Source organism: Cutaneotrichosporon oleaginosum, assembly GCF_008065305.1.
Source record: "Cutaneotrichosporon oleaginosum strain ATCC 20508 chromosome Unknown ATCC20508_contig07, whole genome shotgun sequence".
Taxonomy (NCBI): Eukaryota; Fungi; Basidiomycota; class Tremellomycetes; order Trichosporonales; family Trichosporonaceae; genus Cutaneotrichosporon; species Cutaneotrichosporon oleaginosum.
Window position 1 is genome coordinate 106,425 of NW_027072176.1, and position 13,660 is coordinate 120,084.

At 59.2% G+C, this 13,660-nt stretch overlaps 9 protein-coding genes across 9 annotated transcripts; 3 read left to right on the top strand and 6 right to left on the bottom strand.

Annotated features, from left to right (window-relative positions):
* Positions 1-881: 881 nt before the first annotated feature.
* COLE_07256 (uncharacterized protein) lies at positions 882-2,128 on the bottom strand (the record flags this gene model as incomplete). The annotated part of the gene is made up of 3 exons (XM_018421988.2): positions 882-1,679; positions 1,801-1,885; positions 1,938-2,128. The coding sequence occupies 3 exons, from the start codon at positions 2,126-2,128 to the stop codon at positions 882-884; spliced, it is 1,074 nt and encodes a 357-aa protein (XP_018282290.1).
* A 1,137-nt stretch (positions 2,129-3,265) lies between these two features.
* On the top strand, positions 3,266-5,598 carry COLE_07257 (uncharacterized protein; the record flags this gene model as incomplete). The annotated part of the gene is made up of 3 exons (XM_018419351.2): positions 3,266-3,462; positions 3,578-3,907; positions 3,966-5,598. 3 exons carry the CDS (start codon positions 3,266-3,268, stop codon positions 5,596-5,598), a joined length of 2,160 nt encoding a protein of 719 aa, XP_018282289.1.
* Positions 5,599-5,848: 250 nt separating this feature from the next.
* Positions 5,849-5,965, bottom strand: COLE_07258 (uncharacterized protein; the record flags this gene model as incomplete). The annotated part of the gene is made up of 1 exon (XM_065626533.1): positions 5,849-5,965. One exon carries the CDS (start codon positions 5,963-5,965, stop codon positions 5,849-5,851), a length of 117 nt encoding a protein of 38 aa, XP_065482150.1.
* Positions 5,966-6,694: 729 nt separating this feature from the next.
* Positions 6,695-7,096, bottom strand: COLE_07259 (uncharacterized protein; the record flags this gene model as incomplete). Its single annotated transcript, XM_018419350.2, has 1 exon — positions 6,695-7,096. The coding sequence occupies one exon, from the start codon at positions 7,094-7,096 to the stop codon at positions 6,695-6,697; it is 402 nt and encodes a 133-aa protein (XP_018282288.1).
* Positions 7,097-7,237: 141 nt separating this feature from the next.
* COLE_07260 (uncharacterized protein) lies at positions 7,238-7,525 on the bottom strand (the record flags this gene model as incomplete). Its single annotated transcript, XM_018421987.2, has 1 exon — positions 7,238-7,525. One exon carries the CDS (start codon positions 7,523-7,525, stop codon positions 7,238-7,240), a length of 288 nt encoding a protein of 95 aa, XP_018282287.1.
* A 764-nt stretch (positions 7,526-8,289) lies between these two features.
* COLE_07261 (uncharacterized protein) lies at positions 8,290-8,944 on the top strand (the record flags this gene model as incomplete). Its single annotated transcript, XM_018421986.2, has 2 exons — positions 8,290-8,690; positions 8,728-8,944. The coding sequence occupies 2 exons, from the start codon at positions 8,290-8,292 to the stop codon at positions 8,942-8,944; spliced, it is 618 nt and encodes a 205-aa protein (XP_018282286.1).
* Positions 8,945-9,244: 300 nt separating this feature from the next.
* Positions 9,245-10,068, bottom strand: COLE_07262 (uncharacterized protein; the record flags this gene model as incomplete). Its single annotated transcript, XM_018426340.1, has 2 exons — positions 9,245-9,991; positions 10,024-10,068. 2 exons carry the CDS (start codon positions 10,066-10,068, stop codon positions 9,245-9,247), a joined length of 792 nt encoding a protein of 263 aa, XP_018282285.1.
* A 318-nt stretch (positions 10,069-10,386) lies between these two features.
* COLE_07263 (uncharacterized protein) lies at positions 10,387-12,513 on the bottom strand (the record flags this gene model as incomplete). Its single annotated transcript, XM_018420662.2, has 4 exons — positions 10,387-11,333; positions 11,371-11,578; positions 11,612-12,257; positions 12,293-12,513. The coding sequence occupies 4 exons, from the start codon at positions 12,511-12,513 to the stop codon at positions 10,387-10,389; spliced, it is 2,022 nt and encodes a 673-aa protein (XP_018282284.1).
* A 287-nt stretch (positions 12,514-12,800) lies between these two features.
* On the top strand, positions 12,801-13,327 carry COLE_07264 (uncharacterized protein; the record flags this gene model as incomplete). Its single annotated transcript, XM_018421985.2, has 3 exons — positions 12,801-12,917; positions 12,991-13,099; positions 13,206-13,327. The coding sequence occupies 3 exons, from the start codon at positions 12,801-12,803 to the stop codon at positions 13,325-13,327; spliced, it is 348 nt and encodes a 115-aa protein (XP_018282283.1).
* Positions 13,328-13,660: the final 333 nt, after the last annotated feature.

Consider the following 13,660-nt stretch of genomic DNA (forward strand, 5'->3'; position numbering starts at 1 on the left):
GGCTCGGCTTCATCGCCAGCATGCAATGCCGATTAGTTACCGAGTGGCACGAGTTTACGATCCGTGTGGGAGAGCTGGGCAACCGGACGCTAAGAGTTGGGGGCCTTGTTAGGAACGACTAGACATACTCAAGTGCTTTGCGGGTCCTCCGATACTCTACATGGACGTTGCTAACCCTATTTCAGACTTGATGGCTGCATGGTTGCGATAGCTGCAATGGCCGGAGCCGGACAGGACGGCATATTGTTGAATCGCCGATCAGATGTCAGCCGAGTGGGGCAGTCGAGATTCGGTGGAGTAAAGTTATTTGCTATCACGTGACGGCCAGCACCGAAGTCGATCCCGTTCATGTTGCCTGATTTACACCACCCAACAACTGGAAGGCTCCAGCGTCCCATAAAACCCCATTGATGTGCTTAGCTTTCGCCTCGAACGTGTAGCATGTTGGTTAGTATCCAACTAACACGTTGCTGCAGGAGCATGGCTTGCCAAAGTCCAGCGTTCGATCCCAGCTTGGAACGAGCGGGAAAAAGCCGTACGGGTCCCTCATTAGTACCATCCCTGTGGAGAAATTCGTCAGCCCTGTGGAGAAATTCTTCAGCCCTGTAGAGACATCCTTCATCCTTGGTGAAGAGCCCCTCTACCGCAGCTGAAGAGGCCCCTCCATCGCAGCTGGGAAGACGAAGGGCCCAACACGGCTTTTGCCATTCGTATCATGTAAGTTTCTGCAGCTCGTCATCGAGATATCCGTGGCGAGCGCTTTGCAAGATGCTTACACTCCCCCCGCCACCAGATACATACATTTGAACTACAGCTCTCGTCAGATCTTCAACCTCATTCCGCTCCTACGGTTACCACAGTTGCGTATGCGCACGGGAGACCTACGCAGACGGCGGGCGGCCGTAGAAGGCGTTCTCGAGGAGAGCCAGAAGTTTGGGGCGCTCGAGTGGCGCGGGATTGGGGTACTGCGCCTTGGCGGCAAGATCGGCAGCCGTCTCGAGGTCCTCCTTCTTGAGCCCGAGTGATTCGAGGCTCTGGACGGTGCCGAGCGTCTTCTCGAGCTCCCACAGCGCCTTGGCGGGCGAGCCTTCGACGCCGATAGCTTTGGCGATCTTGCCCATGGCCTCTGGGGCTGCCTCCATGTTGTACGCCATGGCGTGGGGAAGCACGACAGTGTGCGTCTGAGCGTGCGGGAGGTTGAATGTGCCGCCAAGGGTGTGGCACAGCTTGTGGTGGATCGCCATGCCGACGTGGCCGAGACACACGCCTGCAGCGTACGCGCCCTGCTGCGCCTGCGCGCGCGCGTCGATGTCGTTTGGCGAATCCTTGAGTGCCAACAGCGCGTTGTAGAGGTTTGTGATGCCCGAGATGGCGACACCTTCGATAATGGGGTTGATTGTGGGCGAGTAGAGCGCCTCGACGCAGTGGGCGATGGCGTTCATCCCCGAAGTGTACGTCAGCTGGGCGGGGAGCGAAAGCGTCAGGTCAACGTCGTAAACAATGGTGTTGGGCAAGATCTTGGGGTCCGAACGTGTCGTCTTCAGCTTGTTGACAGTCTCGCCGAGAATGGGCGTCGCTTCAGAGCCGGCGTAGGTCGTCGGCACGGCGATGTGGGGAATGCCGGTGCGGATCGCAAGGGCCTTGCCGAGGCCGACAGTAGATCCGCCTCCAACAGAGACCTGGGATTAGCGGGAGTTGAAGAGACAAGGCGTGACAGCGCGCTGAAGTTGGAGGGGATGAATCAAGAACGCTCGAGATAAATGGATGTAGGCGCGCCTGCTCATCCGCCAAGAGACTCACGAGGCAGTCAGCCTTGGATGCCTTAAGCTGCTCGAGGGCCTTGTTGGTCACATCCTCCGGAGTGTGCATGACAGCGTCGGTGCACCTGCAGTCAGCATCTACGCCAACCTCTCCGCCCAAAGTCCAACTGTACTCACACGCCGGCAACGCGGTCCTTGCCGAGATCCTTGCTGATGCGCTCGGCGAGGGCAATCTGTCGGTCGGTATCCTCGGTCACGACGAGGACGCTCTTAGCACCGAGCCTCTCGACCTCCTCGGGGATCTTGGACAGGGTGCCTTGCCCAAACACAGTGCGAGGGATGTGCGCCTCGAACGTCCACGGGCGCATCTTGGAGAATGTACGAAAGATGGTGAAGAGGGTTGGAGAAGGGAGGAGCCGAGTTGATAGCGTGTCAAGCTGGCGCGAGTGCTTGAACGAGTGCAAGTATGCTAGCGATGCAAGGCCTTTTGACGAGCGGGAGAGACACAAGAGTGCGATGCAAGTGGGAAGGATGAGCAAGCAACCCGATTAATGATACATCGGGGCCGCCGACAAATGCGACCTTGGTTCATGCCGGACACCCGGCCTTGTACCTTCCGATGCGGCGTGACGGCAGCGGCAACATGCGGTGACATCACCGCCTGACCCCACTTCCCCGCAAGCCCCGCATTCAAGAAGTCGCCGCACCCGACGCCCCTCAGTGGGTGTATTTTCATCCTCATTTGCTCCACGGAGCGGAGGCTACGGCGGAGGCTACGGCCCGCCGCCATGCCAACATCTTCGGCGTCGGAGTTGACCACAGGAATTTTGACGGGGAGATCCGGGGAGAGCCAAATACATCGACCATTCATCCGCCCCGTTTGACCTTGACCTCGAGTTCGGCAAAAGTCCACGCCATCTCCCCATCACTGTACGGTCTTACAATGCGCTCCATGGGCCAGTCTGAGCTTGTTCTCTGTGTGGTAAGCGATCATGTACTGTCACGATGTACGGCATTCTTGATGCTGCTAATCGAGCGCGTCAGGTGGTTGGCAGCGCACCATGTGTTGGGCAAGGCATGTCCCGCCCGTGGATTCATTTTCCGCGCGATCTCGGCTTACTTCCAGTTCCTCACACAGAGTCACGCCGCACTATCTAATCTTTGATCTTTCCGCTGATATCTTCAGTGTTTATCCTAGCGCTTCTCGTTACCTCGACATCGTCGCCATGCTCGTGGGTAATCGCTGACCGTCGACTACAACAACAGAGATGGTGACGGTCAGCGGTGAGACCAGTCCGCTCCATCACGTGATCACTCCTCACCCGCCGAACATGTCCGATTGCACGAATCCTGCCCGACTCCACAAAATCCACCAACCAACTTTGCCCGATTCCAGCGCCAACCTCCAACCGTCCGACTCGGCAGTCACTCCTCTCGATCATCTCTGACAACAAAAAAGCGACTCGACTACCGTACTTCCTGCAGTCGCTCCAAGACACCACACCATGCCTCTCGTCGTGCTCGCGCGGCACCGCGTCTTCCCCGCTGGCTCGCGCTCTCTCCTGCCGAGCCTGCGCACATACGCCACCGTCTCCACGCCCCAGACTCTCGTCGAGAAGATCGTCCAGAAGTATGCCGTCGACCTCCCTCCCACAGCGAAAGTGCGCTCAGGCGACTATGTCATGATCAGGCCGGAGCATGTGTGAGTTTGTCAAGGAGTTGACGGAGCGGAAACGATCATACCCGCTCTGCTTAGCAAGACGAGCATGTCATCTTCCAGCTCGCTGGAGCCTTTCGCAAACAGCAGCTAACCTCAGCATGACCCACGACAACACCGGCCCCGTAATCTCCAAGTTCCTCTCCCTCGATTGCTCCAAGCTCGACAACCCTCGCCAGCCCATCTTCACACTTGACCACGATGTGCAGAACAAGTCCGAGACCAACGTCAAGAAGTACCAGCGCATCGAGGCATTTGCCAAGCAGCACGGCGTTGACTTTTACCCCGCTGGCCGTGGTATTGGTCACCAGATTGTCGTCGAAGAAGGTTATGCGTGGCCCGGCAAGATGGTCGTCGCCTCTGACTCGCACTCGAACCACTACGGCGGAGTTGGGTGTCTCGGCACTGCGATTGTGCGCACAGACGCCGCGTGAGTCCTTTGTCTTTGTCGCCGCACCTAACACACCCGGGATAATGCTGACCTCCAGCGGCATTTGGGCCACCGGAAAGTTCTGGTGGCAGATCCCTCGCGTTGTCCAGGTCTCGCTTGACGGCAAGCTGGCACCCGGTGTCACGGGCAAGGACGTGATTGTCGCCCTCGCCGGTCTCTTCAATGAGGACCAGGTGCTGAACGCCGCGATCGAATTCACCGGCTCTGGTGTCGAGCACCTGTCGATCGATGAGCGCCTTACCGTTGCCAACATGACCACGGAATGGGGCGCTGTCGCCGGTGTGTTCCCCGTCGACGACAAGCTCGCCGAGTGGTACCGCGGGCTTATCCGCAAGGCCGAGCTGCGCAAGTTTATCTCGCCATCCTCGACCGTGTCCTCGGAGGGAGGGCACCCACGCCTCAACGAGGAGCGTCTTGAGCAGTCGCTGGCCGAGCGTGTCGCCGCAGACCCAGGAGCCCACTACGCATCCCGCCTTCGTCTCGACCTGTCGACGCTTGTGCCGCACGTCTCGGGCCCCAACTCGGTCAAGGTCGCAACGGCACTCCCCAAGCTCATGGAGAAGGCGATTAAGATTAACAAGGCGTACCTTGTGTCGTGCACCAACTCGCGTGCGAGCGACATCAAGGCGGCTGCCGACGTGCTGCGCGGCAAGAAGATTGCGCCAGGGGTAGAGTTCTACATTGCCGCTGCGTCGAGCCGTGTGCAGGAGGACGCCGAAGCCGCCGGCGATTGGCAGGCACTGATCGATGCCGGTGCCAAGACGCTTCCGGCAGGATGTGGACCGTGTATCGGCCTTGGTGTCGGTCTCTTGGAGAAGGGTGAGGTTGGCATCTCTGCAACCAACCGTAACTACAAGGGACGGATGGGTTCGCCAGAAGCTGTGGCGTACCTTGCCTCGCCCGCTGTCGTCGCCGCCTCCGCAGCCAAGGGCGAGATCTGTGGTCCCGACTCGATGGACCTCGCGTCGCTTCCGCAGTACGAGGTGCCCAAGTTCAGCATTGAGGCCTCACAGGCGGCGCCACCCGCCGCGTCTGGCGACGCTGAACCTCTTCTCCCAGGCTTCCCCGAGTATTTCGAGGGGCCACTAGTCTTCGCGCCGCAGGACAACCTGACGACCGACGGCATGTACCCCGGCAAGTACACCTACCAAGACGACATTACGCCTGAGCGTCAGGCCGAAGTCGTGATGGAGAACTACGACCCCGTGTTCGCCTCGACGATCAAGGAGTTGCGCGCCAAGGCGAGCGCCAACGCCACTCCAATTCTCTTCTCTGGGTACAACTTTGGGACGGGCTCATCGCGTGAGCAGGCCGCGACGGCCATCAAGCACGCCGGCATCCCTCTCGTCATCTGCGGGAGCTTTGGTGACATTTTCAAGCGCAACTCGATCAACAACGGCCTGATTCTGGTGGAGGCGCCCGAGCTCATCGAGGACCTGACGACGTGGTTCGCCAAGGATGGCGCGCGCGGCGCGGGTGGCAAGGACGGGCAGCTGACCGTCATTCCCCAGGACTGGCGCGTCAAGATCGACACGCGCAACGGCGGGGTGACTCTGTCGATGGGGGCTGAGGGGGAGAAGCATTACCCGTCTGCGCGTGTTGGGCGGTCGGTGCAGGAGCTCTGGGTGAATGGCGGCTTGGAAGGATTCATTCGGGCGTCGCTGCAGTGAACGAGGGCTCGGCAGAGCGGGAGAGGTTGAGACGGCCAGGCGGAAGGCGCTTGAAGGACGGCGGTACAGTGTACGCACGTAGCAGTACTATGAGAGACTCGAGAGGGTGCATTTGGGTGGACTCTACCACCATCGCATCACCAATACGAGGGAAGGAAGGTTGCGCTCACTCCTCACATGCAGTCTCTATATATCCTTCATTTACTTATTGTCTCTCACTTGTCCCCTGTGACGATCCGACTGACAACGACTACTGAGTACCGACTACATGTGTAGACCACTGTAACAATCTGAACGACAATGACCACCGAGCACTGACTACACGTGTCGACCACATGGTATCCACCACACGATAACCATGCATCATGATCACAGGACACTCCACAACTCATAACAGTGTCAGTACCAATCAGTACCTATGTCGGTACCACTCACATCGCATCATCACATATTCAGTAATGTTTAATATTTTTTTCCCTAACTCTTGATATGCATCATATACCCTATCATAGTATCATAGTCCTATTGCATGTTTATCACAGTTATCGACTTCAAGTCATCAGGGTGGTGGAGTGGCATCTGGTGTATGGACACCTTTGTGCTCAACCACTCCCCAGCCTCTGCCTTTCCATATGGCGCAGGGCCTGGCATCCCCTTCCTACCCATCCTGTTCTCGCTCCACATCCATCAGCATGCCGCCCACAACACGCGTGTTCCCGATGCCCGGTCAGCATCAGGACCAAATCATGTACCGGTCGAGGGCGACCACCACTCTGGGTAAGTGACCTTCCCCTGGTGTCTGTTCTATCCTGTTCTACACTGACGCTATCAGACCCGTGAGCTCGGCGTCGCGAGTGATCGCGACAAACCCGCTCACGATGCCCTGCTTGAGGGGTTGCAGAGGGACGATGTCACGATCGCCATTACATGTAAGTGATCAAGTGAGGTCCGCAGATCAAGTGAAGTCCTCCTCGAGCGTCACGAGTACACATGTCAGACTCCAGATTTCCCCCCCGACAGCAACGGTGTGGAACTCCCCCGTTGCAGTCGTGAAGCCTGTACGACCAACAGGTGCCTTGTTATTGCGCAACTGCCCTCATATGTCAGCGGACAGTTCCTGGGAAGTACTGTATCCAATCGTGTCATTTGCATTGCGACAGACCGTACATGTCCTCTTCGCCTTCTCCACCCGTTCCGTCACAAAACCTCTCCAACGCCAACGTCGCCGAGGCTGCCGACGAAATCGCTGCCGCGGACGAGCCTGAGGCCGCCGACAACCTCCCTGCCGCCAACAAGCGGATGTCGGCCTCAGGCTTGTTGGCGGCAGGGAAGGCCAAGCAGCTGACAACCCCATCGTTGTGACGATCCGAATGACAACGACTACCGAGCAATGACTACACGTGCCGACCACATGGCAGCCACCACACGATAACCACGCATCCCGATCGCAAGGCGCTCTGCAATTCATAACGGCGTCGGTACCGATCGGTACCCACATCGGCACTGCTCACCTCCTATCGTCACATATGCGGCGACGTCTAGGATCTTTCCCCCCAACTCTTGATACTCGTTGTATTCTCACCCCGCCATAGTATCATAGTCTTATTGCACACATATCACAGTTGTCAACTTCGAGTCATCAGGGTGGTGGAGCAGCATCTAGTGTATGGACACCTTTGTGCTCAACCAGTCCCCAGCCTCCGCCTTTCCGAACGGCGCAGGGCCTGACAGGTGAACAGCGGACAGCTAAGAGGTGCGCAAGCGGAGAAGACGAAGAACTAAGGGGTGACACGGGGGAAGGCGCCTCCTGCCACCAAGCCACAGACAGCAGTTTGAAAAACGCAAAGTCACGGTGTGCTTCACGAGTGACGAGGAGGAGGAAGAGGAGTGATGAGGGCGGAGCGGAGTTAGGCGACGTGCTGTACATAGTTCATGTACCGTTAGCATTGATCACAGTTAAGGCCTACTAACAGGAGGTGGCACACCCTTCGAGCTCGCCCGAGCAAATGGATCACTCTTCTCCCCTTTCGCTCCTGCACATGCCGCTCTCCTTGAACTCCTCCACCCCAAACCAGCGCTGACTGCAGTATTGCCGCAAGACGTGGCAGCACGGTCGAGTCGAGTGCTCCGTCCCTGTACTTTCCGCTCTCCTTGAGGGAGTGATTGCAGACGATGTGCGCTGTGGTGCATCGGCCGCCACATCAATAGTCAAGGCCCAGTCGTCGAGGCAGTCTGCCCAGTCTGAAAGCTATCAGAATCCACCAGAGTCCGATAGCTCACGATGGGGATATAAATCTGCCGCTCACCTGCAGGACATTACGGGAGGGACTCAACCCATGCATGTGAAGGACATTGCAGCAGCTCAGCCCAACGTTCACCACACATGTTCCCCCCTTTGCAGGGCTGCCTTTTGCGCTGCATGTGTATCCGCCCACAACATGGATGCTACCAGAAGGAAGAGAGCTTGTGGGCCATGATATGATCCTCAAACGCAGCAGATGCGTGTCCTGAGCGGTGAGAACAATGGAAATAGAAACGTTTGGTGCAAAGCGTCTGAACCGTGTTAGAAGAGTGGCGGTCGGAACGCATGAAGATGCCACTTGGCCTTCCATCACGGAATCAAAATTCCATTGAGATCTCGTGTTCTACTTCGTCATCGAATGAGCGGACCCGTTGTTCCTCAATAACAACATGTACGATCCGACCTCGCCCCTCACAGCTCCTCCGTCGCGCTACCGTATCGAGTCCGACTCGTCCGATGAGGAGGGAGAGGGTGCCTACCCGTCCTCCACGCGCCCCTCGCGCCCCTCGCCTTCTGCGGCGGTCCAAATCGTCCTCCTCCCCATCGACCCCGCGAATCCCAATCCTCTGTCCGCGACCGGCGCGGCCGTCATCGGGATTGGGCAGGCAGGCAAGTTCCTTCTTCGCCTCGTTTCGGGGCGTCCCATCTTTCGGGTGGAAGTGGGGAATCGGCCGGCCGGCATGGGCATCGCGGTGGACGGCGGCGTGGTCGTCGCGCTACAAGATGGACCAGCGGAGGCGGCGGCGAACATCGTCACGGAGGTTGCTACGACTCTGAAGGCGTCGTCCTGGTAATATTTGGGCGTAGCGATAACGCTCTGACGCCAGGACCCTGTTCTCCTCCTATGTGCCGAGCATGTACATCCCGCAGCCGGGTGAAGAAGTGCCCGCCGACCCACCAGTGCGCGTACTCTCCTCCATGGACGTCACGGGAGTAGGCTACGATGCACCCAACTACGTGACGGGGCTTGCGGGCGCCTTCTTATCTCAGGTGAGTGCTCCCGCAGTGATCATCACCGCTGGCAGCTGCCTTCTGCGTCATTGACATCAGGCCGCACACCCTGCCGGCGCCATCTCCAGCGCGACCCTGTACCTCCTTCCGCTCCCGCTGTCGCAGCTCCCAAACTCGGCCCTCAAGCCGGCTCTGGACGCGCTCCCCCCCTCTCTCTCCAAGGCGCTGGGACGGCAAGCTCACTGGGACGAGGACGACGACGAACGCTTCGCCGGTCCCGGAATGGGGGCGCGGATGCGCGAGAGCTCGCGCCCAGAAGGCGGGATGTACATGTGACGCTACGGCCCGTTTCGGAAATTGCATTTGCATGAGACAGTATGTATATTATTAGGACTACCACGAGAGTGTGATGGCGTCGATGTCGACCGGGTCGGCGCCGTAGTCGAGGCGGAGAAGCTTATGCCACGCGAACGCCTGGTTGGCATGGCTGGCGCCCTCGCAGCTCCACAGCTGCAGCGGCGTGCCGACGGCGTACACGCCGTCCGTGACGTCGAGGCACAGGCCGGCGTGGCTGAACGTCCACGCGCTTCCGGAGTGCCACTTCCAGATTTGGGCGTCTGAGGCGGGATCGCACTCCTCCACCACGACGCGTGTGCCGTTGCTTGGCGCGGTCGAAAGGGCGGCGAGGCAGCCCCGCCCCGCACCAATGTGGTTGTGCGTCCCGAAGACCAGGGCGGACGCCGCGTCGTGGCACGGCACGAGGACCGCCGTGGCGTTGCGCGCGCCTACGCAGAGGAGGGGTGTGGCGTTCGAGGCGGAAGCAGGATGCGCCGAGGTGGAGGGCTTTACAGAAGAGTTGGAGGATGCCGAGGCGGAGCTGGAGTGTTTCAAGACGGCGGAGGACTGTGCCGACCGCGTAGTGGGCTTGGACGCAGGTACAGTAGTGAAGGACGAACGCTTGACGGTTGAGATGGTGGCAGACATAGTGGAGATGGAAAGTGTTGCCACGCCCGAGGCTTCAGGAGCCGGGTGCCAGTGCACGCGCGCTAGCAGCTCCTGCTTTGGGAAGGAGGAGTTGGCGAGCTGCGCGGCCGTCCACTTGTGTCCGAGGGTGGCGTTCGTCCACTGCATAGTGGTGGCCTGGAGTGAGCGGCTGGAAGAAGGAAGCTCACGGAGACACCAGTGGGGAGGCTGGCGAGGATAAGGCTGAAGAGCATGGTGGTTAAAGTGCGGTGTTGAGGTGAGGAAGGATCTGCGAGTGCCAGTTGGAAAAGGAGCTTGACATTATTTATACCTTACAGACAAGAGCCAAGTGGTCTTTCTGTGCGAGTACCAAAGAGCCTGGATGGCCAGCTATGGCAGCCGCGTACAATGGAGCTGGCCATCACTTGCCGATTGTGTGTTTGGACGACGGCGGCGTTGCTTGATGGCGAGCTGTGATCGTGAGCAAAAGGATTTTCAGTCATTGTCAGCAAACAAGAGTGTTTCGACCTTGTGTTCTCACACAAAATACATCGCAGGTCCATCAACACGGCTCAACGCTTCTTCGCAAGCCCAGCCGCACTGCCCTTGTTCCCTACCGAAAGCACCATGTGTGCTTCGCCCGTCTTCGCCTGGCGGCGCGCGAACGCGTTGCTCATGCCGAGCGGTGTGTCGCCGGCCGCCATGCGCTGCGCCGCCTGCTCCTCGGCAATCTTGCGTAGCCGCTTTTCTGTCTTCATGCGTCCGCTCGTCTTGCCGTGGAACTTGTGTGACAGACTCTTCCACGCCTCCTTGACGCTCATCTCGCGCCCCAACTCGTCGTGATACTTGATCGACACATCGGGCTTGTAGTGCTTGAACGCCTCGAGTGCGTCGCGCGCCTCCGCCGCCTCGCGCTGCCGGTTCTCGTACTCGCGCTGTGCCTGGTCCTTGTTGCCGCCGCGCGCCGCGATGCGCTCCAGCTCGCGCTGCGCCTGCCGTCGCCGGTGGTCGGCGAGCCACAGGTCGTGCTGCTTCTGCAAACGCTCGCGCTCAGCATCGGCCTCAGAGCGCTTCTCCAACGAGCCCTGGTTGCGCAAGAGATTGAGCACGCCTGCGAGACCGTTGCCCACAACGGCTTCGGGCTCTTCTTGCGCCTTCGCCATGTCACCTAGCTCAGCCATCTGGCTGTCGATCTTGAGCCGGTACTCGGCCAGAGACATGCCCTCACGCGCGGCCATTTCCGCGAGCATCTCATCCTCGTCCTCGTCGTCGCTCATCTCAATGTCCTCATCCACTCGCTCGACCTTGACAACAACGGTTCCGCCATTGGCTGCGGGAGGCGCGAGGGTGCGTGCTGGTGTCGCGCTCGCGGAGCGTGACCTCTCCTTCTTAACTGGCGCAGCGCGGCTCTCAGCCGTAACATTACGGACAAACTCGCTTGTCTCGTCAAAGGTGATGCGCCCGTCGTCATCGCCATCATCCTCCTGAGGTGCAGGGTCGACCTCGCGCTCTTGCTTGACTGTGATGTTAGAAACGGAGCCAGGGTCCCCACGTACTCTGTGCAGCCAGATCCTCTGGCTTGGCTCGTGGCTTCTTTTTGGTGATTTGTCGTCGGCTTCGGGCAAGAGCGGCTTGCAGATCGTCGTCGTCGACGAGATTGTCGGGCGTGTCACCCACCACACGCTTTGTAAACGTCGGCTCGACGTCCATTCCATCGTCCTCCTCGACCTCGGCTCTGCGTGTCGACTTCTTAGCCCTCTTCTTCTGTTCCTTAGCTCCGACCCACCGCTTGCTCACCTTGGGTTTCTTAAACCCCGGATCGCCCTCTTTCGCATAGTCAGACACTTCCCAATCCCGCGCAAAGTCGAGGTTGAGCTTGACCTTGACCTGTGCCTCGCGGCCCATGTCCACCTCCATCTCGGGCGTCTCCTCGCGCTTGACAGGCGCACCCAGGCGGAACCCCTCAGTCGCCACCTCGGCACCCGCAAACTCGCCGTCGTATTTGCTCAGCACGCCGGCCTTCTTTCCGATCCGCCCCTCCTCGAACTCCTCGTCGTCGTAGCCCGTATACCCCTGCCCAGCCTTGCGCTTGCGCTCACGCGCGGCCTCGTGCCGCTCCTCATCGGCAAGGTTGACGTTCTGTAGCTCGTCCTCGCCCCCTTCCAGAACCCTCGAGTCTTTCAGCGTGAGGATCGTCTCGCCTTCGGCAAACGCGTCCGTGTCGTGCGCTACCTTGAGACCCATCAGGTCTTCCTCGCCATACGCGACCCGGTCCGCCTCGTCCATCTCGCGCTGTCGCCGCGCTGCAAGCTCCGCCTCGTGCCGCTTATTCCGCTTGCCGAGCTTGCGGGCCCAGCTCTTGGCGTCGAGCGTATCGTCGCGCCCAGCATCGCCGAGTGTCGAGCCAGCGAGCTTGGCATGCAATGCTCGCTGGTTCTTTGCACTGGCGTTAGATCGGCCAAGCAATGGAGGACATACCGCTCAATCTTCTCCTTCATCTCGCGCTCAGCGCGCTCGCGCTTCATGTCGGCGCGCCGCTGCGCAAAGTTCTCCTCGGCGATTGCATCGCGGTCCTCGACTGGCTCGCCGTCCGAGCCTGCATCGTCGGCGGCGCCAATAGGCTTGAGGCCAAGACTGATTCGGACCTTGTTGGTCTCCTCGAGTGTCAGCGAGTCCTGGTTCGTCGATATGTCCGCCATTTTGGAGATGATGACAGCCCAGTCAATCTGTTGTTCTCGATAAGTCGAGTTGGGTGGCAACTTTTGAGGGGCCTATCGTCGTTACAACAATTCGGCTCCACGTGCCTACCCAATCTCTTGACTAGGCGCGCGTTTGCCACCAAGCAGCAACTAATTCGAACCCAATAACTTCGAACTTCGCACTCTTCACCTTCGTCTCGCTCACCTCACTCGTTCAATCGCTCGCCGTCCCTCCCTGTTGCACTTCGTCCTCTCGTCTCTACTCCCCCCCCCCAGCTCTATCCACCATGCCACCTAAAGGCACCCGCCAGGCCAACCTGCGCGCATGCCTCATCTGCTCCCTCCTCCAGACACCCAAGGACTTTGTCGATATGGGCTGCCCCAACTGCGAAGACGTGTGCGAGGTGAGCGGCTTGATCACTCTTAATCCTTCTAATCCATGTCTCGGTTTCATGGGGAGTATTGAGCTGACAACAGATGCGCGGCTCGATGGAGCGTGTCGTCGAGTGCACCTCGACAATCTATGACGGAATGATCGCCATGATGGAGCCTGAAGAGAGCTGGGTCGCGCGCTGGCAGCGTATTAGTAAGTGTCAGCGCACCGCAGTGTTCGCATCTGCAGCGCAGTGCCAGCTCCGGCAGGCCTGGCGGATCTTCCCTACATCGTACCACCGACATCCTGTTGACATCAGACAAGAAGCGCCGCGGATTGTACGCCGTTCGTGTTACTGGCCGCCCACCACAGGATGTGATTGAGGCGATTGAGGCGCGCGGTGGACTGTATCGTCCACGTGACGCTGTCGAGGAGCTGTAGGATATCGGGGCATGTCATGTTGTATGGCCAATCGTGCGAGAAAGGTCTGACACTGGGTAGTGTGTCAGAGCGGAGAGTGGATGGGTCCCTCAATGGTCAGCACCACCAGACACAAACGATACAGTGGGAACCTCGCGCTCATCTTCCACAACAACTATCAGCCGACGAGTCCCGATTTCTTGACTGTCTGACGGGCTGATACAGCTACGGGGTAATACAGCTATGCATTCGGATCGAGCTAATGTTGGTGTGTGCTATGAGTGCAATGCCAAAAGGCGGCGGTGCGAGACCATCGTCCAAGCTGCTGGCCGTGGACGAGGTAGCGCTTACGAG